Genomic DNA, 26,454 nt, shown 5'->3' on the forward strand with positions numbered 1-26,454 from the left:
GGTTTCTGCACAGAGCTCCTCTTGTCCAGTTGCTCAGTTGGACTGACATTTGTGACATTTTATTTTATTTTTGTTGGACCTCATGTTGCTTCATCCCAGCTAACAGCGTAATCTGATGACCATACTTTTACCGTGTCAGCGTTACTATTTATGCTGCGACAGTCAAGAAAGTGAGATTCCTGGATTTGCTGCCACAATGTAACTTTGATGTCAGATGTTAAAAGTGACATTGTTGCATTGCTATTCTGTTGGTAATATTTTACTTGACTGATCAGCCTGCGGGCAGACATCCAGTAGACCAACCAGTTCAACCTTGCACTGTGTCCTAGCCAGACGCGATGCGATAAGATTCCAGCAACAAATAATTTGTCTGTCCACACTAGATGCGAGATCAATCAAAACCCACAGCCAATCAGAACAGCCTGTGGGCAGAGTCTCTGTGGGCGGAGTCAGTTTAAAGGATATGCTAGTCTTTTTTAATAAAATGACAGGTAGAACTCTTAACTGAGTTCTTAACAGCAACCTTGGTCTTAACAACAGCATTGATCGTATCGGCTTCTTTCTTTTTTTTTATGAGAAACCTCGCAAAGTCAGCCATATTGTTTCCATATTCAATGTCTGCACAACTAAATGGACAGCTAAAAATACATGCAGAAAATATATTTGGGAAAAGGTTTTGCTGTGAGTTGCAACAAGATCTCAGGTTTTAGGCTACATCATCCGGTTTGTGTCTAATACATTTCAACTCTCACATTTCTCGACAAGATTGGAAATCCTACCTCTCAAACAAAATGAAACATCTTAGGTAGATTCTGAAGGACAGTGCTAAATGAAAAACATCATGATCATGTTGCCGTCTTGAGCATCAGTGAATGCTTTAACTCTTTTTTAACAGTTGTGTATGAATTCCTCAAGTGTCCTGAGTGTGAAAAGATGGATCTCAGTTTAACTGCTCAGGACAAACAAGGGACTTGTGAATAACTATCACAAAACAGAAAAACAGTTGTTGATCATCCAGATAACAACAAACAGTATTAAGATTCAAGGGTATGTAAACTTTAAAACTAGTTAATTTGTGTAAATTATTTTGTCTTGTTGTGAATTTCATGTAAACATTTGTTATGTAAAACGGCTTATTCAGGACAGTACTCAAAAATAACATGCAATTTTTATAATGATTTTTTATTAATAGCATCTTGAATATTCTGCAAGAGTGTGTGTAAACTAATCAGTAGAACTGCAAATGGGCCATAACTTGGTGTTTTTCATGTTGCTCTGCAGTTTCTAGGTTCTGATTCAATCTGACTCAGTTTTTTCTCATGATATTTATTTTGAGCTTTGTATAATTGTTTTTCATGTGTGGATTGCATTCATATAATTTCCTATTGTTCAATTACTAATGAAACAAGTTGTCTAAGGGTACGTTTATACGACAACGATGTACTAAAAACGTGTTTTTCACGTACAGAGGAACACTTTGTCAAAAAAAAAAAAAGACTAAAACCGCTTTATTCTGCTGCCAAACCAGTAGTTGGCAAAGAAACACTACGCGCCTATACACTGAACACGTAATATGCATGCGCATGATGTCAGCGTTTTCACTTTTTGTAGTTTGGATTGAGACGATAGCGGTATCGTTTTCAAAAACGTGCACTTTTAAATACGTTTTTAAAAGTTTTCAGGCCCTCAAAATGCCATTTCCACGTAAATGAATGACCAAAACGCATAGAACTTTTCCCGTTTGTCGTGTAAACAGCCCCTAAATAAGTAGTAACTCTGAAACATCCAAACAGCAGTGATTGAACTGTGCAAGCGAAACTGAAATGGATTTAAAGTAATAGCACGTCTCAATATGAGTCATAAAATTTGAGGTAACATTCCTAGCACAACCGGTCCGTGATGAGTTATTTGTTGAACTTTAAATCATTAATCCCAAGTATGAGCATCAGTTATTGTGAGCCACCAAAGGTTTTTTTGGGAGTACTTTCTCTTACTGTCAGACATAATATAATTAAAATTAGGTTAACCTATCTGTAATGTGATTATACACCGTGTCCCTGACAGTCGCTCTGAATGCAAAAGGGAAACTGTGTTCAATACCTCCTTATTTCCCTGGACAAAGGTTGCCAGTGTTCCTTGTGATGCTGTGTTACATTTGTTGAATTACAAATGAGATTGATTTGCGTTTCTGCATGTGAGCTCTCAGTAGCTCGACTGTCCTGTGTTTAAAGATTTTCAGGCTGTTGGTTTTCTTTCCACAGGTGGTTTTGCTATCGTATTTCTGGTGAGGACTCATCAGGGCGTCCGCTGTGCGCTGAAGAGAATGTATGTGAACAATGAACATGACCTTGAAGTATGCAACAGGGAGATTCAGATTATGGTGAGACATTGCCTTACATGGTCCTTTACATGCCTTACACATTTTTGTAATGTTCCTGCAGCTCAACTGGGAGAGTATGACACTAAAGGCACAAACATACTGATCAATATACCCAAAGTTGCTGTTTTGAATGAATGAATCTCAATTGCATATCACCACAGGCAGCAGTTATCAGGGTCCAAGCTCTTTGAAAATGGGGAGATAATGACCACAATTTCCAGATTTGCCATAACAGAAAAGTTATATTTGTGAATTTCAATTTACAGATATTTTAGTTATACTGTTCCCTATTGGTGGAATTTGACAAAAACGAATATCTGTCTGCAGAATGTCCTGTTATTGACGCTTACCAAATTTCATGCAGATGAGACTGTGTTCAGTGGGTATATAGGCCAAGTCAGTATGGGTTACAGCTGAAAATTTAATTAGCATTTGTTTGCCAAAAAAAGAAAAGACAAACTAGCTTTGATTTGTACTTATTTGTTTATTTATTGATTTATTTTGTGTCAGCAGGGATTGACAGGGTTGAACGCCTTCAGATTTTTTTAAGTCAACATTTATGTGATTAAAGTCGAGTCGACGTTGACTAGTCGCTGATGATGTCATTAATGAACAAATAAGCCTGAACGCGGGTTGCCTTGTGCACATCTATGGAATATGACACAGCGCTGCCCACAAGGCTATTGCTCATAATGACTTATTTTGCCTTTCGGTCGTTATATTTCTCACAGATTTCTACTTGTTCTAAGTCATAAACAGATAAAGTAGCACAGTAAAAATTACAATTAAATGAATGCATTTGTGCAAGAGAGTGATTGCGTGTGAATTATTTCTACCTAGCAGAGTCTCTCTACTAATAGTAAAGCTGTGGGTTTAGTTACTAAGAAATATATGCTTGACCTTTTCAGTTTCTATAAGCTGTTTAAAACATGCATACACCCGGTCAATATTGAGCATCCTGATGCTATAAGTATAGTCTTATGGAGTGCTCTCAGAGTATGCATTTATTTATCATTTTAACTGTTGGAAACGGAGTGTAAAAGGGGGCTTCAAAGATTTCTTATCCTGTTGGGCTCTCTATAGGCCATGATCAGCGACTAGTCTGCGTCAAGCTTAAAGCGTCTTGACAGAGCATTAAAGTCAACTAGTCTGTGCAACCCCTATAGCACATTTCATGTGAAATGGAAAGACACTTCTAAAATAAGTAATTTTTTTTTACCTAGAGAGTTAAAAATAGTGATTTTTTTGGTAGATGGAAATTGACAACTTAAAAAAAGAAAAAATAACAGGACATTCTGAGGACACTCACATTCATTTTTGTCAAATTCCACCAATTGGAAGCAGTATAACAAAAAAAATCTGTATATTTATACTCTTAAGTCACACTGCTGATTCGCTTTCCGCTTGATTCATACAAACGCAACTGGTGCCATCTTGCTTTTAAATTATCGATTGTATTGAAAATTAAACTTTGAGTATTTCACTAATACCCTTTATAGGTTATTTTGCGATAACTGACCTGCTGTACATTATTATCTTGTACATTAGGACTTAAATTTCAGTCTATTGCTGACACAAAGGTATTGCATGGCTTCAGATGCATTCAGATGTCATTATGTCCTTTTTGGGTACACTACTCCTTACAACTGTTCCAAACAGATGTTTTCTGTAGATTCCCATCCCCCATCACCATTTGTCCTCTTTTTGATTTATCCTTTTAATATCATTACGATTAGACCTTCAAAACTGAGCCATGCACAATCTTAAAAGGATTTGAGGTCTACTGTTCCTCAGTTTGCATGTAGTGCAGTAAATACAGCCCTGAAAACAGTTCAGTCCCGGTAAAGGTCATTCGTGTCCTCTGGGACTGAGTTCCGAATGGAAATCCAGTGTTCTTCACTGTGAGCTCTACTAAATAGACAGGGAGGAAAATGTCAGCACTGTTTTAGCTTCACAAAGTGTCTTGCTGTTTCAAAATGAGCAGCTGCTCACAGTGCACTCCTAAATAGACGACTAACTGAGGGCATTTCAAATTTGTGAATGAATGAGTTGATTTGAAAGGACATTGACCAGCTAAGCTATTCCATTTAAAAACTAGCATTGACTTAGTCGCCTCAAAGGCCCATTGTCTGAGCTTTTAGCAAATGGTCGGAAAACAAAGTGAGCTTTCACAATTCAGACACTCTTCAGTAATTCTGTCAAACCTCTGATATTAATTTTGGGAATTTTTATAAAAATAAAAATGTATTTATTTGTACACCAAATAAACTGCTTTTACACAGAGAGCAAATAGCATTTGATATTGAAAGAGTTTAGTGATTAAATGAGTCACAAAAGTCAAAAAATTAAGGGTGATTTGGGAATCTTTCCATTTAATATTGTAAATAGTCGCTTAGTGTTAAAGGAGAACTCCGGTCAATTTTAACATTGAGCTCATTTTTTTGTAAATTTGGAGTGCTGTCACTACAGAGAACAACGACAAAAATCTGTGTTGCCTACACCGTGTTATCCTCTTTTTAAAATTTGCACCCTGTTGACTTCAATGGGGCAAGTTTTAAACCTGCTTTTAGCCTCTTAACATCCTTGATGTGTCATTACAAGTGCCCAGCCATGTGAGTGATTCCTTCAGAGTGAACGTGGTGAATCTGACTGCAGTAGATGTGAAAGATATGAATAAAAGTGATGTTAATTCAGCCAGCGCACATACCTGTATTTATTTCCTGTTTTCGGTCGAAGTCCACAGTAATTGATTGTCGAGTTCACGCGCATAGGTTTAGTTACCTATGATCACGTGCGTGAACTCGACAATCGACTACGAGAGAGAGAGAGAGAGAGAGAGAGAGAGAGAATTGATTTAATTTATTTATTATTAAATATTTATATATACATGCATGCATATATGCTCACACACCGTAACGCTTTGGGTTTCCATGTTTTATGGGGACTTTCCTTAGACATAATGATTTTTATATTGTACAAACAGTATATTCTATACACTAACCCTAAACCTACCCATCACAGAAAACTTTCTGCATGTTTACATTTTCAAAAATCGTATAAGCTGTTTTCCTCATTGGACCAAAAAAAGATTTCTAGTATGGCCATCCTACACACCTGAACCACACACGCGCACACACACACACTCATTTGAAATGGTACACACCTGTCTTCACCTGAAATGACTCTGATTAACTCCAAATGAACCTCAGGTCTTCTTGTAAGATTTTTCTGACATCTTGGTTGCATGCCACTACAAGAGCCATGGGCCACAAAGAGTTAATGAAACATCAACTTTAGCATTCAATGGCATTGCTTAGGTTTTTTTTTTTTTTTTTACATTTAAAGGTGCAAAGGTTCTGATATGGTTTATCTTTGTTTCATTTCGTCACAAAAAACCCCAGCTATTTTAAAAGGGGTGTGAAGACTTTTTATATCCATTGTATACCCAGGCATTTCTTTATGAGATTTTTCCTGCTGATGTCATGTAAAGCTATTTACAATTATTTATTTATTTTTTATTTTTTTGATCTCTAAATGTGCTGATTTTGTTGAACAGAGGGACCTTGTGGGTAACAAAAACATTGTTGGTTTCCTGGACTCCAGTATCACAGCAGTGGGATCGGGAGATGTTTGGGAAGTTCTAATTCTGATGGACTTCTGTAGAGGTCAGTGTGTGTTCCTCTCTCAAGATAGTTTTCAAATTGGGATGCAGACACTTTTTTTCCCACTACCTTTAGTGTTCTAGACTTACTATGCAACACTTTTGTTGGTGTGATGATCCAGGTGGGCAGGTTGTGAACCTGATGAACCAGCGCTTACAGACTGGATTCAGTGAGCCAGAGGTGCTGCAGATCTTCTGCGACACATGTGAAGCTGTCACTCGACTACACCAGTGCAAAACTCCCATCATCCACCGGGACCTCAAAGTATGAACTCTCTCCAGACATTTATTAGTCTGTTTAGTTCTTGAAGAAGTAGTTCACCCAAAAATGTTGGAACTCCATTTTGTTCCAAACCTATATGAATTTCTTATGAAACACAAAATAAGTGTTCAGTATTTTTTAGCTGTTCTTTTCCATACAATTAAAACATACAGAAACTAGTGTTTGTCAAGCTTCAAAAAGATTTTGCCATTGTTTCCAGCATGAAGTGATGTTTTGATGACTCAAATGTGAATATTTTGAAATGTACTGAGTGAACTATTGCTTTAACCCTGTAAAGCCTGACATACAAAATATGATTTTTTGGAATGGAACAGGTTTATTGAACCTTTAGACTTAGGCACATGTGTTTTTGCATATATATATGCATATGTGTTTTTTGTTGAGTATAATATTTGATACATCAGACTTTTATTTAACAAAAATATGCCATTTGGTGCATTTGCTGATATTTATAAGGCCAAAAAGAAAGGTTTATTTGACTGTAATGTAAATCAGTGAGATCTTTATAACAGTATAACAGACTACTTAGATGAAATGCATATAAATATCAGTTGTCAATATCATATCCCCCAATATTATGTCTTAGTATAATGATATTTTAATGCTTAGTTTTATGATCAAAGCTCTGTAGTTTTTATTGTCGGGGGCAAAACGTTTATTTCTCACATTTTAGCATGATTTTTCAAAAAAGTTATGTATGGATAATCAAGTAAAAGTCAGTTGATTCAGTCTAGAAAATGTTCATCTTGAAATATTACTAACAATATAAAAGTTATTCTTAGATGTACTTAATAAAAATCAGTAAGATTTCACAGCTAAAAGACCTGAAGTGGGACGTTTTTACAATTATACTAAAAGGCCTTTTACTTTCTAAAAGGTATAAACATATACATACTATATAAATAGGCATATACTACTATATAAATATATATTAGATTTTGTGCAACAGGTTTTTCAGCAAAGTTTTGATCATGTTGATAATTTAGAGGCCTTAGAAATTTGTGTATGAAGTATACAGTAGGGTTTATAGGGTTAATATCTGACTTTACTTTTTATGATTGTACCCTTTTACATTTTTGCCTGTTTTAGAGCTCATTTGTGATCTTTTTTGAGTGCTGTTTCAGTTAAGCTTTTCAAAAACAAAGGCAGAACCTCTCACACATGTGTCCTCCTCTCTCTTTGTCTGTTTTAGGTGGAGAACATCTTGCTGCATGACAGAGGTCATTATGTGTTGTGTGATTTTGGCAGTGCCATTAACCGCTCCCAGAATCCACAAACAGAAGGTGTAGCGGCTGTAGAAGAAGAAATCAAGAAGTGAGCGGCAGTTTCTTTCTTTATGTTGCACACCACAGTTTTACTTGTTAACATCAATTAAATCTTTCACTCTGTGTGTGTGTTTAAGGTACACTACTCTTTCATACCGGGCCCCAGAAATGGTGAATCTTTATGGGGGCAAAGTTATCACTACTAAAGCAGATATATGGGTACGTTAAATAGGTGAAGACTGTTAGAGAATAATTCTGTTATCTACAACAACAGTGTATTTCAGTTACCAAAGCTTTGGCCAGCCTTCCTTTTGATAGTGTTTTTAAACTTTTTCATTTTTTTTTATTTTTTTTTACAGTGTTCAGAAACACAATGACGTTTGTGTGTTTGTGTCCTCAGGCTTTGGGCTGCTTGTTGTACAAGTTGTGTTATTTCACATTGCCGTTTGGAGAGAGTCAGGTGGCCATCTGTGACGGCAGCTTCACCATCCCAGACAACTCCCGCTACTCGCACGACATGCACTGTCTCATCCGTAAGTTTCGCTGTTGATTCGTTATCTGATTAGATTTTTTTTTAATGAAAGATTATCTTGAAGATTTTGACACTTCATGCAAGTTTCATAGATAATATTTTATGTGTGTGTCCTAAATGCACACAATTAAATAGTGTTGTCAAAAGAACCAACTTCGCTACCAAGTCGGTACTGAAATTTAAAAATGTGACGATACCAGTATTTCCCTCTAGCGTTTTGAGCATGTTGGATTCTTAAATACCTCTGATTGGCCATTGCGTTAAACCACCCATCATATATGTCTGTGATTGGCTACATTGATCAACGCTTCAAAAACATGTTGTAAATAGATGCTCTTCACCGAGTGCTTGCGCAAATACACACAGGAGAGTTTGAAAGCGGATCGGTTTATCAGTGGATATATTAGGTATGCGCTGATAGACGCCTGCTTTCAAACGCTCCCTTGTGTATTTGTGTAAGCGTTCAGTGAAGAGCCTCTATTTACAACATGTTTTTGAAGCGTTGATCATTGTAGCCAATCACAGACAATGGTAACCTTCAAATACATGGTCAGCGTCTGCTGTAGCAGTGCAGCGCGCTTTCAGAAACCCTCCACCTCCCCCAGCTCCACCTGTATAGATCTGCTGCGGTTATGCTATATTGTACAGCAGCAGCATGTCTTACTTGCTCACAGCAGCGTGTCGTGTATGTGTGTATCTATTCCGCCATTACAAAACATATTAACATTGTCATATCCATTGTCATGCCAAACACTCTGAGTGTTGTCATGACAGAAATATACATATGAAAGCATTTGAAAAGTAGCAAAAAACAAATAAAGACACACACACAAAAAAAATAACTTTAATGTGACCTTCGTATAACACAGAGAAAAAAAAAGTAACAACATTTGTAACAAATTTTCAAGATTTACCAAGCCTGATTTGTACCTGTAGACTTTTTGAAAAAAATGTATTTTTTTTATTTTTCCCATCAGGTTACATGCTGGAACCAGACCCTGATGTCAGGCCAGATATCTACCAGGTGTCATATTTCGCCTTTAAACTGGCACGGAAAGAATGTCCTGTACAGAATATCGACGTAAGACCTGCTCATTCAGACTGTGACGAATGACTTCAGATCTCTCTTCCTTCTTCCTGTGCTATAACTAGACAAACTACTTGCCCTGATCTTCTCACCTATTTTCCTGTCACACTCTACATGGTTTTTGTTCTCTTTTCCAGCACATTCTTCTTAATCCATGTTTAATTCATGCCCATCCCTTTCAGTAGATATAGTAAGTGCTTGCACGTAACGGCAGAGGAAGTGGAATGTCGCTAGTTGCTGCCATTTGGCCCAGATCCAGTGGTCCCTCCCACTCTGAGCGGTATTGATAGCATAATGGAAGCATTGAGTCATGATCAAAGACATATTAACTTTGGCATCGCAAAGTGTTGTTTAGAGTTCAATAGGAATGACCTCCAACAAACAGTTTTTTTAAATGTTGCTGCTACAAAAAGACTTTTAAAAATAATTTTCTCTGTAAAGTTAATCTGATATAAGTAATATTTTTGTTATTAAAGGATTAGTTCACTTCAGAATTAAAATTTCCTGATAATTTACTCACACCCACATCATCCAAGATGTTCATGTCTTACTTTCTTCAGTCGAAAAGAAATTAAGGGTTTTTTGAGGAAAACATACCAGGATGTTTCTCCATACAGTGACTTCAACAGGGTACAACAGTTTGAAGGTCCAAATTGCAGTTTCAGTGCAGCTTCAAAGGCTCTACACGATCCCAGCTGAGGTAAAAGAGTCTTATCTAGCCAAACCATCGGCCATTTTCCAAAAAAAAAAACAAAACAAACATTTTATATACTTTTTATTTATTTATTTTTTTACCACATATGCTCGTCTTGCGCTAGCTCTGCAATTATGTAATTAAATTGAAAGGTCACGCGTGTTCCGGTTCAAAAGGTAGGCTAGGGCGAAAAACTCCCATCAATATAAATCGTTGTTTTACCTTTATTATTATTTTTTTTTTAAATTGTAAATGCCTTTAGTCTTTGCACGTTCGCTTTGTAAACAGTATGTTGATACTTCCTGCAAAAGAAAAGTATATAAATGTTCATTTTTATTTAGAAAATGACAGATGGTTTGGCTAAGACCCTTTTTCCTCGGCTGGGATCGTGTAGAGCAGGGTTCACCAATCTCGGTTCTGGAGGGCCGCTGTCCTGCAGAGTTTAGCTCCAACCAGCTCCAACACACCTGTTTGAAAGTTTCTAGTATGCCTAGTGAGACCTTGATTAGCTGGTTCAGGTGTGTTTAATTGGGGTTGGAGCTAAACTCTGCAGGACACCGGCCCTCCAGGACCGAGATTGGTGAACCCTGGTGTAGAGCTTTTGAAGCTGCATTGCATTTAAACTGCAATTTGGACCTTCAGCCTGTTGGTTCCCTTTGAAGTCCACTATATGGAGAAAAATCCTGGAATCTTTTCCTCAAAAACCTTCATTTCTTTTCGACTGAAGAAAGAAAGACATGAACATCTTGGATGACGTGGGGGGTAGTAAATTATAAGGACATTTTAATTCTAACGTGAACTAATCCTTTAAGCACATGGGAAATCTTACTGTAAAGTAAACAGGTTTTTTAGGGTAGGGAAATCACCCTGATTGCCTATCCAGTGAGGTTTCCCTGACTTAGACTGCATCTACAAATAAATATCATTGCTAATGAACATGCCTTTATTGCACATTTGTGTTTGTGCCAACAACATGACACTTAGGGAGTGGGGAAATTGACACTACATAAATAACTTCATAAATTAAATTAATAATTGACTTATTCTATAAAAAAAACATTTACTTTAGCATGTTACTGGTCTTCATGCACAATTAATTGGCGCATCTTATTCAGTGTTATTTTAGTATTATTTATATACTATTATAATATTTATTAATATTTTGAATGAGCTTTTATTTTTAGTTTAAGTTTTAGTAATTTTGTTATGTGCTTTTGTCATTTTTTTTATATTTCTGTTTAGCTTTATTTTTTTATTTCAGATTTAGTAATTTTAGTAAGTTATTTCAGTTATTTGCCAAGACAACTTTTTTAGTGTATCTAATATTTACATTTTATTTCAGCTTTACAATATTTTTTATAGTTTTAGTTTTAGTTTTGGTTTTAAAACCACAATTAAACAACACCGGTGTTAAACACCTTTCTGTTTCGGCTACCTACAAACTCACTCCATATTGGTAATAAGTAGAAGTCCTAAAGTCCACTCATGCATGTTTTTGTGTTGAATTCTAGAAATCTCAGAAATAAAATGAGTTGCAAATGTTTCATGTTGACTAAAGGCAATCATATACAACATATAACAATGTAATGGTAATTATAAAATTTCTCTCATTCCACTAGAATTCACCCATTCCTGCAAAACTCCCAGAGCCAATCAGAGCCAGCGAAGCCGTGGCCAAGAAGAGTCAAAACAAAGCCAGGTGAGACTTTCATTTATCTGTGTGGTTACAAATGGTTGTAAATTTTTATGACATATATATTTTTTTTACACTTTGGATGCATATAGTGGTGCAGGGATGATGTGAAATAAGGTTTTTGGTAAACATAACTTGACAAATAGTTTTGTTCTACAGCGTAAATTGCACGCACTCACACATTCTTATTTAGGCACTTATTAGAAACAAATGTTTTTTTTTTTAATTAGCATAACATCTTCAAAATTCACGTTTTCGATATGGGTGCGTGCAGTTTACGTTGTAGAACAAAACGTTCAAGGATAGTCATGTTATGTTTCCCACAGATCTTATTTTACTCATAAACTGAAAAACCCCATTATAAAAACCCATAGGAAAATCTCGATTAGTCTTCCAGGTTTTGACGTCATCCCTGCAGCATTCTTATATAGTGGTAGTTCTGACTTGACTTGAACTTTTTTTTTTTTGTCATTCAGGCTCACTGATCCAATCCCTACTCTTGAAACGTCCATAGCGCCACGGCAACGTCCCAAGGCTGGCCAAGCTCAACCAATCGCAGGCATCCTGCCCATCCAACCAGCACTCACCCCTCGCAAAAGAGCCAATGCACCTGCAGGACCCAGCCAGCCAATCAGTGAGTGTTCATTTATGCTCCTTCATCCAAAATCAAACACTATCTAGGCATCACCACCAGAACAAACCCGTTTGTGTGGCTACAGTCCTTCATCTCTTCGTGCTCGCTCTCTTTTTTTCACTTTTACACTCGTCCCCTGACGACACTTCACCTGTTGTATTGACCGGCATGCGTCTTTGGCTGACACACACGACTCTAGTATTCCCACTGGTTCAATCAGTGTGTTATTAGAGAGAGCTTTTAAAACCTCTCTATTGAGCTCCTGACACACCGAATCCTACTGAGCTGACATTTCACTTCTTATTTCTGGTCAATGCTAATTAAAGCGCTACACAGTTCATTGCTAATGAATATACTGACGTATTGTTATCCGCCTGAAATGTTTTAGCACCAGATTATCTGGGTCTGTCTTAATTTAGGATGACGTTTCATTTTTCTCAAGTGATTTATTATTGCTGAAAATGCAAATGCTGCACTAAGTAACAAAATTGCTACCACACAGACCAAAATGTATTTTTAATATACAAAAACAGCAGTAAAGACATTAATGTTACCAAAAATAGCAGTTTCAAATAAATGCTATTCTTTTCAACTTTCGATTTATCAAAGAATTCTGAAAAAAAAAAAAAATTTATCACAGTTTTCACAAAAATATGAAGCAGCACAACTGTTTTCAACATTGATGATAATCAGAAATGTTTTTTCATATTAGAATGATTTCTGAAGGATCATGTGACACTGAAGACTGGAGAAATGATGCTGAAAATTCTGCTTTGATCACAGGAATAAATTACATTTTTAAGTATATTAAATTAGAAAACTTTCACAATATTACAGTTTTTTTCTGTATTTTTGATCAAATTCATGGCGCTTTGGTGACCATAAGACACTTCTTAAAAAATAAAAAAAAATAAAAAGACCAACCCCAAACTTTAGAATGGTAATTTAAAGCTACACTGTGTAGGATTTACTCCCATCTAGCGGTGAAATTGTATATGACTACCAACTGAATATTACTTTCTAGCTCCTCCCATTCCGAGGGCGTTTTAACTCCTACGGTGTATTATTTCAAATCTGCCGGCAAACGCGAGCAAATCTCCCTCTCGCATTCAGTGCCAATGCATGTAAAAACGCGAAAGGCGAAGCTTGTATGTCCCTCTTTGTCTAATGTATTTTCAAGATGGATGCACAACATGGCTTCTGCCATTCGAGCGACTCGCTCGCATGTATTCTAAATGGCAGATTATACACTTACGAGATTACTTAATTAGTTGGTTGAAGTGATTACACATTAATGAGAACGTATAATTTTGAAATAACAACGTGTTTTTTGCTAAAAATGGAACTTCAAATATTACACAGTGCAGCTTTAAGTGAATATCTGGTTATTGGAAATCTGAATAAAAACACGTGGCTTATACCTGTATTAATCGTAATTCCTTATTACATAAACACTTTGTATGATGTATGTATATTTGGAATATGTCATGTAAACACATTAACCTGTTGACCATAACTTGCTGATTAAAATACTGTGTAGAATTACAAAAAATGCTGAGTAATAAATAATAACAGTAAGTTTCTTCAGGACTTCAAGTAGAGAATTGTTGTTGTTGTTGTTTGTGGGGGAATAAGCTGACTTAATATGTATACCCTGCTGTGGATTAGAGCTATTTAAAGTACTAGTGCAAAATGCCCGTGCAAAATTAGTTTTTGTGTGTGTTTTTAGTAATTGTTGGTTTGGTGCCCGTGAAAGAGACTGTGAACGCATTGAATTCGGGGATCAGGCTAGGTTACTACAAATGATGGCTGTGAATAAACTAGAATATTCAGAAGTAAACAGTGTAGCTGACTGAGTGTTTATGTATACCACCATCTTCTAAGTGCTAGTGCAAAATGCCCGTGCAAAATCAGTTTTTGTGTGTGTTTTTAGTAATTGTTGGTTTGGTGTGTTTGAGTGCTCATAGTTACAATTACACAGCAAAAGTTCAGTGACATTTTTATTTGTGCATGGTAGAAAGCACACAGTGAACTCCGAAAACGCTATGCTTGAGTAAACAGTTTGTGTATAGGCTACTACAAATGATGCCCGTGAAAGAGACTGTGAACGCATTGAATAGGATATGTTTAGTTGGTGAATAGCATAGGCTACTATTACACAGTAGCGATAACGTTAAGCGCACCAGAATGAAATATAATATTCAGAAGTAAACAGCATAGCTGACTTACAGATTCAGTTAACATCCACAAATGAATAAGCGTGTCGATTCAGGGAGCAGTGCAAAATGCCCGTGCAAAATCAGTTTTTGTGTGTGTTTTTAGTAATTGTTGGTTTCTTGGTAAAGAAAACACATTTTTACTCAAATTAATCAAAATGGATTTATCCACTGATCTATATAATGTCATTCTATATAGATCAGTGGATTTATCACATTTTGGAACCAAACTATAATATTCAGAAGTAAACAGTGTAGCTGACAGATTGTCAGAATGTTTATTTTTAAACCACAATCTTCTTGGGGCTTCTTTGACCGATACAACTCTCTAATGTCAGAATGTTTATTTTTAAACCACAACCTTTTAAAAATGATATATTTAACCATATCTTTAGCATTTCTCATCCAAACAACGTCAAACTTGGCACTGCACTTACTCGTGACCGTAGCGAGACACCTGTCAAGTTTGAAATCCATCGGACTAACGGTTCAAGAGATATGTGGTTAACAGACAGACAGACACACACACAGACAGACAGACGTTTCTGTAATTTATAGATAGATAGATAGATAGATATTGAATAGAGACAGATTTAAAAAAAAAAAAGGAAAAAGAAAAAAATTCTTACTGGAAATATCACATTAAATGACATTGTGAATATTGTGGTTTTATTTTTTAATTTAATTTGTGTTTTTATTGTGTTTTTCTATTTGTTCACAGGTGTTAACATGGCTTCCCAGCCTGTTTCTCTTGCCCAATCACAGGTTCCTGTCGCTCAGCAACAAGCCACTCCTATTCCAATACAGGCCACGCCCTCTCCACCGCAGACCACACCCCAGCACACACAACTGTTTGTACAGCAGCAAAATACAGCCTTCTTTACTGCTCAACAACAGGTAACTGCTACAAAAAAAAAACAATGTGGAAATAATCTTAAAAATAATATAATTTAAAGTCAACATGAAATCAGAATTGACCATATTTACTTTCTTACTACACATTTATGTCTCACTGTGAACTTTATCCTCTGCAAACGCTCTTTTCATAAGCTAATCAAATCCAGATGGATCAAATTAAGTCCTACCTTGCATTTTTCCCCTCATCGAATACCCTATTTTCCTCATAAATATGTCACATTATGGAAGTAAAACAGGTTGTGATTTTGATTTCATGTGAACTTAAGAATAATCATCTCTGAAACGCTATGTAGTGGATTTGAATTTTTACATTTGCAAAAAGAAGAAATGATGTCAATTGTTGCACCTACCTCCTATTTTAGCAGCATCACTCAACGCAGACGAGCGCCATACCTGCACAAACGGTTGCATCATCCTCCACCCCTGTTTCTACACACTCTAAACCTAAGAATAGGGCTCCCCCTCCACCCATACACCACCCTCAAACCAACCTCTTGACATTATCAGCAACCGCACAGACAAAAAGCAAAGCAACGGCCCCAGCTCCGCCTGCAGAGTGTTCACATAGTAATAACGTAGATGGTGATATCTCGGCCCAACCTAAAACCAAAGCTATGGCACCTCCACCCCCTTCAGCTCATGCCTCCACCCCTCCTCCACCTAAAACCACCTCAGCGCCATCCGCTGACTCTGAAGTGGACCCAGTGCAGAGGGTAACCCTCCCAACATCTGTGTCTGTTCTGTTAGAGTGATTCTCTTTGCTTTCTAGAGCCTTTATCCTCCGCTTGTTGACTTGCCATGCACCGCAAAACTTGCATACATTGTCATAAAATCAGTATTTGTTGACAGTTACTGTATAATTATACCTGCAGGGCTGGTGTCATGTACAACACAAGTGGAGTCGTTCTATATAATAGACCTTAGTCAGGGCTGTCGTCTTATTGAATTTTATTTAGATGAAAATGAAGCTGTGAGATATAGACGTATAGTCTTTACAATGGCATGTACTGCATAAAGGTCCTAAATCAAATCTAATTTGTAAACTCAACTAGGTCTCCAGGATTGATAATAATAATAATTTTACTTTAATTTTACAGCTGATATACAATTCAAATACTATTCGTTCTTAAATACTTGTTTTTTTATTTTACAGTTAAACATTACAATAGTAATATATATATATATTTTTTAGTAGTACTAGTAGTTATGGAAGCTTGTTTCCGCCACAGAATAAAAAATAAAAAAGGTAATTGCGATTTTTTTATCTCACAATTCTGACTTTTTTTTTTCTCTCAAATGTGAGATATAAACTTGCAATTGTGAGTTATAAAGCCCAAAAAATACTCACTGACTTCAGAATTGGACTTTATAACTCACAGTGCGAGTTTATATCTCACATTTGAGAGAAAAAAAAGTCAGAATTGCGATTTATAAAGTCAGAATGGTGAGAGGAAAAAGTTGTACCGTAATTATTTTTTAAATTGATTTATTCTGTGGTGGAAACAAGCTTCCATAACTACTATTACTACTAAATAAATAAAAAATACTAAATAAAAAGCATATATATATACAGGTGCTGGTCATAAAATTAGAATATCATCAAAAAGTTGATTTATTTCAGTAATTCCGTTAAAAAAGTGAAACTTGTATATTATAACGACTCATTACATGCAAAGTGAGATATCTCAAACCTTTATTTGTTATAATTTTGATGATTATGGCTTACAGCTTGTGAAAACCACAAAATCAAAATCTCAGAAAATTAGAATATTACATGAAATCACACAGTAATTACACACAGTAATCCCATGGTCATTGAACCAGGTTTTGGTTCTTTTGGCAGTGTGGGCCGGTGCAAATCCTGCTGGAAAATGAAGGAAGCATCTCCATAAAGCTTGTCTGCTGAAGGAAGCATGAAGTGCTCTGGAAATGTCCTGGTAGACAGCTGCGTTGAGTGGACAGCACAGTGGACCAACACCAGCCGATGACATGGCTCCCCAAACCAACACAGACTGTGGAAACTTCACACTGGACTTCAAGCATCTTGGATTGTGTGCCTCTCCATTCTTCCTCCAGACTCTGGGACCTTGGTTTCCAAATGAGATGCAAAATTTGCTCTCATCAGAAAAGAGGACTTTGGTCCACTGTGCTTTATTAAATCCAGAGTCAACGCAGCCGTCTACCAGGACATTTCCAGAGCACTTCATGCTTCCTTCATTTTCCAGCAGGATTTGCACCTGCCCACACTGCCAGAATAACCTAAACCTGGTTCAATGACCATGGTATCACTGTGTAATTACTGTGTGATTTCATGTAATATTCTAATTTTCTGAGATTTTGATTTTGTGGTTTTCATAAGATGTAAGCCATAATCATCAAAATTATAACAAATAAAGGCTAGAGATATCTCACTTTGCATGTAATGAGTCTATATAATATACAAGTTTCACTTTTTTAACGGAATTACTGAAATAAATCAACTTTTTGATGATATTCTAATTTTATGACCAGCACCTGTGTATATATATACTATTGTAATGTTTAACTGTAAAAAAAAAAAAAAAAAAAAAAAAAAAGAAGTATTTAAGAAAGAATATAGTATTTGAATTTTATATCAGCTGTAAAATTATTATGTCTTATATGACTTCATTTCAAGTTTTTATTTTGACGAAATTGCAGGGAAACCGAAAAACCTCTTCTTTGTTTATAAGAACTTACATGTATGGAAAGATGGTTGGCGCATGTTGTGTTCTTAAAGTACCTTAAAACGACCCAAACTCAGAGCAGATGCAGAGATGATGTTCGTGTGGATCAGTGTTTACTTTGAACCGATTCGTTTTGAGACACCGCAAACACTGCAAACACTTTTCAGTTGATAAGTTTATAATTAATGATTTTTCCAACGGAAATTGATCAATCAAAAATTTACTTAAACTAGACAATGACTTTCTTCTAGAGCTGCTGTAAAGCCAAAACAATCAATTGTTGCATTCATTTCCTGCTTTGAAACAATCCATATTATAAAAAGCGTTATATAAATGGAGACTTGACTTGACTTGTCATATTTACATATTTATTTAATTAAATATTTCACGGAAATGGTTTCGTCAGCTGGACAACTGGCACAGCACAACAGTACAATCCACTGATAGCAGCACGTCTATCCCTGACAGCCTCGTTTTAATTTCTGTCAAAAATTATACATGGCACTACCCTGACTAAAATCTATATCTTTGTCATGACACATCTGAAGTTCATCTTTGTTAACTCTCATGTCATTCCAAACACATCTCATTTGTTGTTCTTTTGTAAAATATGAAAGGAGAAGTTTAGCAGAATATTCACATAAAGTATTTTAAATACCAAAATTCAGTTTTAAATTGAACAAATTAAAAAATGTGATTGAGGGAAAAGCCCTCTGCTCTATTCTTAAGTTTAATTTGTGTTTGTATATTGGTCGCAACACCTAAGTTTGGCACAAAGATTTGAGGGCAATGGCAAAGGAGTTTTAGAAGATTTTCAATGAATAACGACTTACATTTCGGTCTGTTCCCAAAGCTTCCAAAGAGCTGAAATACAGAACATGAATCATATGGAATACTTCAATGAGGCTTTCTGGTGTTTTTGTCATTTTTGGAGCACAATAGCCCAAGTCCATATCCACTTCCATTGTGGACAAAAAAAATCATCATACGAATCTGGAATGACATGAGGGTGAATAAATCAAATGTTCCATTCATCTAACAACAGACATTTAACCTTTCAAAGGTGAACCTTTGGCATTTTCTCATTTCATAGATCAACTTTTTTCAACAAATCAGTGAGATATCAGATTTGTCTTCTTTTTTTTAAGCTCTCTTTCTGTACCTTTCAAAGACAGAAATGACTCTTTTGCAATTTCAGAAATTAAATTTCCTTAAAAATATTCTTCAGCTTCCACAGGCTTTAATGTTACTTTGTCTTTATTCCTTTATTTCTGTAAAAGTCCATCGCTGGAAGTCGTGGGATGCATAAAGTCGGATCTTTGACTCCACCCTCTTCTCCTAAGACCGCCCCAAAGGGAGGCCACAGACGAATTCTGAGTGATGTCACACACAGCACCATATTTGGAGTTCCTGTGAGCAAGTCCACTCAACTGCTTCAAGCTGCTGCTGCAGAGGCCAGCCTTAATAAGTCCAAGTAAATCAAGAAAATACTTTATCAATAATGTTATACTTCAGTTTTAACTTTACATTGACAGTAGCAGTCATTTTTGACCGCGAACAGTATAAGTGTGACTATTTTTTTCAGGACCATTTAACCTTTTCAAATCAAGTCCATGATTTTTGTGTGTGTGTGTTCACTAGGGTGGTCCTTATTTTTAAAGTATCCAATTGTCATGCTCTTAACTAGGGTTGCAAAATTCTGGGAATTTTCAAAGATGGAAACTTTCCATGGGAATTAATGGGAATTTAAGGGAATTAACAGGAATGTATGGGAATAAACGGGAATAAACTGGGAATTTTCAAAGTTGAGGGTTGGCTCTTCATAGCGAACTTAAATATAGTTGAGGAAAGTATATTTTAGCATAATCTTGACTAAAACAAACAGATGCCATTCAAATACACTTGAATATCCATGCCATTCCTCAATCACAAGCACATAGCACACTGCTTACTGCATGGCTATTGAGACCACACCCCCTACTGGCACTGTGCATGCCTCCATCACATGTACAGAAGCCCAAAGCACAAGACTATTAAAGGCACACATTTGAGCCTGTGGACTAAACAAAGTGAAGTAAGTTTTGATGATATTATGGGGAAATATATTTATTAAATGTTTAAATTGCAAATATCACATACAAATGTATTCATCTAGTAGATAGCAAGCTGATAAGTTAGATGCTAAATAAGCTAGCATAACTTTATTTACCACATAAGTAGGGCTGGGCGGTATGACGGTATATATCGTTACCGCGGAAGAAATTGTCAACCGTAACAGATTTTTTTATTCTGTGTATACCGCGACATGAAAATTAGTAGGCGTGGTTAACTCACGTGCAGCGTGTGTGAGACTGAGACACTGATATTTGTCAAAGAAACATGAAGAATGACCAAGAGGATCCACAAAAGGAATTAGCCTACGTTTTCAAAATTAACGTGATATTTTCGGGGGGGAAGGTGCAGAAGTCAACTAGAGCAGTGCAGCACACTGAAAGTTTAGACATGCTCGCAACGGGGCTTACTTGACAACAAGTTCATATATCAATATTCTAACAAATAGAAATAACCTTAAATAATGTATCTATCCGTCTCTTATGTGTACAGTTACTTTCAGAGAGGTAAGCGGTTGCCGTGGTAATGAATATTTCCAAAATTCCCCAGCTTAACTTCCCATGGAAATTTACCGCCCCTTTGCAACCCTACTCTTAACCCTTCAAATTGTTCCTTTATATAAGAAAATACAGCATGCCAATTTTTATGGCAGTAACATAATAAATTACTGGTAGCTCAATAGCTTTAAACTTTCTGAGATTTTGATGATTTTCGTAAAAACAGATAATTTGATTTGGTATTGTACCTGGCTAGTAAAATTCCAAAAAAAATCTCCATAAAAGCATCTAATGCACCATATATTCCTAAATATGTATTTTAGATACATATCTCAGTTTACTTATTGTAGAAACTAAATCCAAATTAATCCATCCATGACCCGGTTTAGCAGATTTACCTTTCCTGGTGGAATCAATACATATTTCTATTGATGATCACCTTGGTTATTGTTTGGGTTTAGAGCACATTTTTTTATTTAAAAAATTACATTACGTTCCTTGAAATTGACCCGGAACTTTGGCCGAATCAAGCAGATTATCAGGAGGCACAGGCAACCATGCAATGAAAGTAGTCAATGATCACGCTGAGAGAGGAGTGGCTCTGATTCAAGAATACAGTGGCTATCTCACACACTCTGAAGAACAACTGCAGTTTCTCCTTCATGTGGTGGAAGATCACCGACGGATCTATCCAGACTGCAAAAAGTCAACACTGGCTGCTGAGCATCAGAAATGAGGGATTGTTGAAAACTTTGTGCTTTTTTGAGATTGTTGTCATTGTTGTCATGTCAGTGTTGCTCTGATTTCAATAAAATGTAGTTCATTTGCAGCAACTTTTAGTATTACTTGCATATCACAATAACGGCGCACAGCTTAACATAGGCAATCTTCCACATGATTGAGCTACCTCTAAATATCTTTTTTTTTTGTCAACATTTTTGCATATTTCTAATTTTGAAGTTAAAAGGAACAGTTTAAAAGGTTAAGACACTAACATTTTGCACAAAAAAAAATTGGACTTGATAAGGACCACCCTAGTGTTCACATAGCAAGTGCCAAAACCTTTACCAAGTTTTGTACCATTCCGATGAAGTAAAAAAATAAAAAACGTAAAATTTTTCGACCGTAAACGTAAATTTTTAAAATTTGACCGAACAGCACCGAACAGGGTTAAGCTGTTTAATATTTTTTTCAGCAGGGTTGACTGATTATTTTTTGATTGCTAAAGGTTGAAGGCCAATCAGATTTATCTCTCTCACCAATGTTTTTGACTGCAATTCAACACACTCAGTTGGCCGAAAAGGCTCAGATGGGGTTACTAGTGCCAGAACACACTGCAAAAAACTGTGCCACCAGATGCTCAGCAACAACCCTACATCAGCCGACCGTCGGCTTGATGTGTAATGATCTTTTTACACAAAATCAAATTGAAAATGCAAATAGTTTTTATTTTCAAGACTTGACACCGCTCTCATGCAACATGCTGAGATCATGTGAGAACAATGTAGCACACTGCTGTTTTATATATTTATTGTGGAGTGATGCTCCCCAGACAGACCAATGTCTTAGAATTAGTCATGGTTATGGCATAACCACCTTAAAGGTACAGTAGCAAAAGCAACCTTTTTAATTATAAGAGAGAAAAATTGACATCAAAACCAAATTCTGAGTTTTGGTGCAAGAAACCTTGAAGTGGAACTTTTTAAAGTTTGCATTGTTTTGTTTTTTTCCCTCACGGCTGTAGGTCAGCTAGCACCACTCCCTCTGGTTCTCCATGTTCATCACAGCAGAGTGTTTATCAGTCAGGGGAGGCTTCGGGACCCTCAGCTGGAGCCTCAGCGTCCTGGAACCCTTTTGGCGATGACAACTTCTCCAAACTCACAGCAGAAGAGCTGCTTAACAAGGATTTTGCCAAATTGGATGGTAAATCCAATGTTTTCGTTTGAAATCAAGTACTCAAAGTAATTTTAGCACAATATTTATTTTAGTTATACTGCACACTTTATTTAAGCAAACCTCTACAGAGAGACTTAAGTAATACTTGTGTCTGTGTTTCCAGCTAAGATGGCAGAGAGATCCTGTCCTGAAAATCTGATTCCTGGGTTGCAGTCTGTGTCTTCCAATAAAGGCTTTCTCCAGGGAGGAGGTACAGTCTGTTTATCACTCTCTCTGTCTGTCTCTCTGTCTGTCCCAGTGCTTGCTGGGAGTCTGTTAATGCTTAAGACAGAACTGCATTGCAAAAGTAGTTTGATTTCCACTTTCAAAGCAATGTGATGCCACAAATGCTGTTAACTTCTACTGAACCTGGAACAGATTCAACCAACGGGTGCTGCCAGATTTTCGGGATGGGGGATAGTCCTCCACAATTTACTGCGAACTCTGGAAATGGAATGCCAGTTTTTCACAATCCTTGTTATTCCCAATGGATCAAGTCCCACCCTACATTTTTGTGTTGAATATCCTGTTTCACCCAGAAACATGCCACGTTGCAGAAGTCAAATGGGTTGTGAATGTTGATTCACTTTCAAAGTCTTTTGAGAGACTTTAAAAAGGCATTAAATGTTCTTGACCTCTTCTAGCTTTCCAGAAATAAAGTAGCGTGCATTCACCTGCTAGCAGCCTTGTGATAAGCCTTTCCTCTTCCTATTTATAGAGATAAAGACAGATATGGCACTCTATTTCCACCTGGGTTCTTGGAAACATTGCGGACCCTTGTCAGTAATCAATTAAAGGGTAAATTCTGATCAAGATTGTTATTGGGTGATTAAGACCTTTTAAAAGGTGTAGTTTCTCTTTGAAGGTTTTTTTTTTTGTAGTGAAACTTTTGTGATACTTTTTCACTATTTCTCCAATTTAGGGTTAGGGATTTAGACAAACTTTGGTATGTACTGTAACTCATCCTGAACCGCCGTTTACGCTACAGACATGAATGATGTTTGAAAGATTGCGGCTTATTGAGGAGTCTTATTTGTTTACTAAAGTGATCAGTCTTACAGCTTTCTCCTAGTTGACGGTAAAACTATCAAAATCCCATAGACTTGCATAGGAGGAGGAACCCGAGCCATATCCAAAGACCAGAATATCATAGGCTGCGTTTACACCTTTCCACATCAAGTGGCTTCTGTATCTGGATAACAGATCGGATCTCGTATTCTCGTGAAAAAAAAAAAAAATGGCTCCGGTGCAAAGTGGTGGGTTTTCTTTTAAAAACAGTTTTCAGTTGGGGGACATTTTACAAATCTCGCAAAATGAGGAGGATGAAGAGGCTGCAAGTACTAATAATTGTGGATAGTTGCCGTAATGGAAATGGTTGTGGTGGGAAAAATGCGAGTTCTTTACAGAAAATGAATGGTTCTGCAACTTTAGGGTGCTAAAGCAAACATTTCAGTATATTTGCGATGTACTTCGCACTCGACTGTATCGCAAGACCACACCGCTCTCAGTTCCGGAGAGAGGAGGGGGAATAATGGCATTGGGGGGGGTTTGTGTGACGTCCTCCTGTGAATGCAGACACGATGGCTGGATTGTGTTTACATTACACTGAGATCCGATCACAATGCGTCCTCGACTACCTCCGAACCTGAACACACTGATCGGATAACATTCCGATCAGAAGCGCGTTTACACTTGTCTTTTCAATGTGTATGTGGACAACATCTGGATACAGGTCGCATGTTAATGCCAAGTGTAAACGCAGCCATAGAGGCTTGGGGCCTGGGCTCTTCTAAAAATGTGTCTGTAAGCGACTGATTAGCAATGCCCTAGCAACTTCTTAGAACACTCTTATCTGTCACATGGTAATGGACTTAAAGGGTTCACCCTCCAAAAAAAAAAAAAGAGTATTCTGTCATCATTCTTACCCTCAAGTCTTTCCAAACCCATGAGACTTTTCTTTGAAACACAAATGAAGATATTTTTAATAAAACCTGAGTGATTTCTCCAGTCCATTCCTGCTACATTTTAGAGATTCAAAAACATTAAAGTAATCCATATGAACTGAATGGTTTAATCAGTCTTCGGAAGACACACAATCACTTTATATGATGAACAGATTTAATTTAGGCATTCATTAACATAAAAACATTGATCAACACACAAACATAACACATCAAATATGTTAAATGGAAGCAAATTTGAGATTTCGCAAGGATCAGTGAGGTTTGATGGGTTATATGTTTGTGGTGGGTTGTTCAATGTTTATAGTAATATAACAATGAAAAATAATAAAAGCCTTAAGTAAATATATACCACTCTCCACAAATATGGTACACTGTTTCATGGCCTTTTTGTGAAGCATTCGAGTGTTACTGTTATTTAGTATTAATTTATCATTGATGTATTTGGTTTGTAAGAATTACAGGTTCTCATTTTTAATGATATTTGTGAAAAGTGCCATGCATCTCACATTGCCATTTAACCAAAAAAGACAATTATATTTAAACAACATATTCTACTACACTGTATATAATGGCACATTATGGTGCATACATTTTCTTTTAAATGTTATTTTATCTTTTTGATTTTTAGTGTGAATGAGAATGTAAAAGTGTGATGATTCTCAGCAGAAAGCACAGAGGGTGGATTAACGCTTGAAAGTCTTACATAAGCACAGTCTGGTAATCCTCTGAATCTGATGACACACACCAGATCATGCTGGGTAAATTTAAGGCACAGGTAAACCTTTTGAGAGCTGAAGGATACAAGGTCATGAAATTGGCAATCATGTGTACCGTAGCTCCATGGAGATCTGACACACACTTTTCCCAACAATAGTCAGTAGCCGTATCTAGGGACCAATGAGTCCTGTAAGTAATCATCTCGGAAAACCTTAGCAATTGCGTAACAATATGATTAAAAGCCACTCAGAATGCCCAAGAATCTATGTAGCTATGCCCTGGCAACCGTTCACAACACCCTTGTTGAGTCTGTTTACTCAGAGAAGGAGTGGTGTTCTCTAAGATTTGAAGACCATCCTTGATTCATTTATGTTTAAAGGCTGATGGTTTGCTCTCTGCCTTAGTGAAAGGGGGAAAGCGAGCGTTCTGCTGTTCTGTGACCTGAGTTCCCCCCTTCTCTCCCCATACCCTCATCCCAAAGTCCTCCTTTCGATCATAAAGACTGTGAGTAAGACCAGCATTGTAACGAAGAGTCCGATTCTCAACTGATCCGCATGCATCTGGTTGAATGAAACCATGATAGTTGCACCATTACAAACGTTTGCCAGTTTAACTAATAGCTTGTCTGGTAGTTGAGTACTGTACCTTCGCTCTGCTTGAGCTATAACCCTGAGCCTGTGAAGTATGGATTGTCTGTCTAACACGAATAATACGTTTGTTTTAAACTGTAGTGGACTACACCAGTGGTTCGCAATCCTGTTACTGGAACCCACTCCACAAAACTGCACATTTTGAATCTATCCCTAATCAGACAAATGAGATGTTCAAAATGTGCAGTGCTCGGGCCCCAGGAACAGGGCTGAGAACCTTTCTGCCACACAAGTCCAGAATAGTTTGAGTGTGCTCTGTTTTATACTGCATGTTCTAGCAAATGTGGTTGGCCATTTGGCTAAGAAAGAGAGCAAGTAGTATGCCATGCTGAACATAACTACTCTCATTCTCTATTGTCTTTCTGTTATTTGTTTTAAAGGGATGTTGTTGGGTTTTCAGTTAGTTTGTGCTCTTGCATTCTTGTTTTTTTTTTTTCTACAGGATTATCTATGATTAATGCTGAAACTGTCTAAATAAATGTTATTTTTCCTTGTAAGCAACAGTTTTGAC

At 36.7% G+C, this 26,454-nt stretch overlaps 1 protein-coding gene across 8 annotated transcripts in view; it reads left to right on the plus strand.

The window, feature by feature from the left end:
* Nucleotides 1-26,454, plus strand: part of aak1a (AP2 associated kinase 1a) — a 78,158-nt gene that overhangs the window by 20,826 nt on the left and 30,878 nt on the right. For 5 of the 8 annotated variants that reach the window (XM_079896973.1, XM_079896976.1, XM_079896977.1 and 2 more), the window contains exons 2-14: nt 2,262-2,380; nt 5,937-6,045; nt 6,164-6,306; nt 7,517-7,638; nt 7,727-7,808; nt 7,990-8,122; nt 9,099-9,202; nt 11,522-11,601; nt 12,072-12,229; nt 15,167-15,342; nt 19,349-19,542; nt 22,422-22,600; nt 22,737-22,823. In XM_079896973.1, coding sequence (XP_079753099.1) covers nt 2,262-2,380; nt 5,937-6,045; nt 6,164-6,306; nt 7,517-7,638; nt 7,727-7,808; nt 7,990-8,122; nt 9,099-9,202; nt 11,522-11,601; nt 12,072-12,229; nt 15,167-15,342; nt 19,349-19,542; nt 22,422-22,600; nt 22,737-22,823 — 1,686 coding nt within the window. Of the gene's footprint in view, nt 1-2,261; nt 2,381-5,936; nt 6,046-6,163; nt 6,307-7,516; nt 7,639-7,726; nt 7,809-7,989; nt 8,123-9,098; nt 9,203-11,521; nt 11,602-12,071; nt 12,230-15,166; nt 15,343-15,725; nt 16,077-19,348; nt 19,543-22,421; nt 22,601-22,736; nt 22,824-26,454 lie in introns of all 8 variants that reach the window. The other 3 variants (XM_079896972.1, XM_079896974.1, XM_079896975.1) reach the window with 1 other exon arrangement.

Source organism: Squalius cephalus, assembly GCF_949319135.1.
Source record: "Squalius cephalus genome assembly, chromosome: 16".
NCBI lineage: Eukaryota > Metazoa > Chordata > Actinopteri > Cypriniformes > Leuciscidae > Squalius > Squalius cephalus.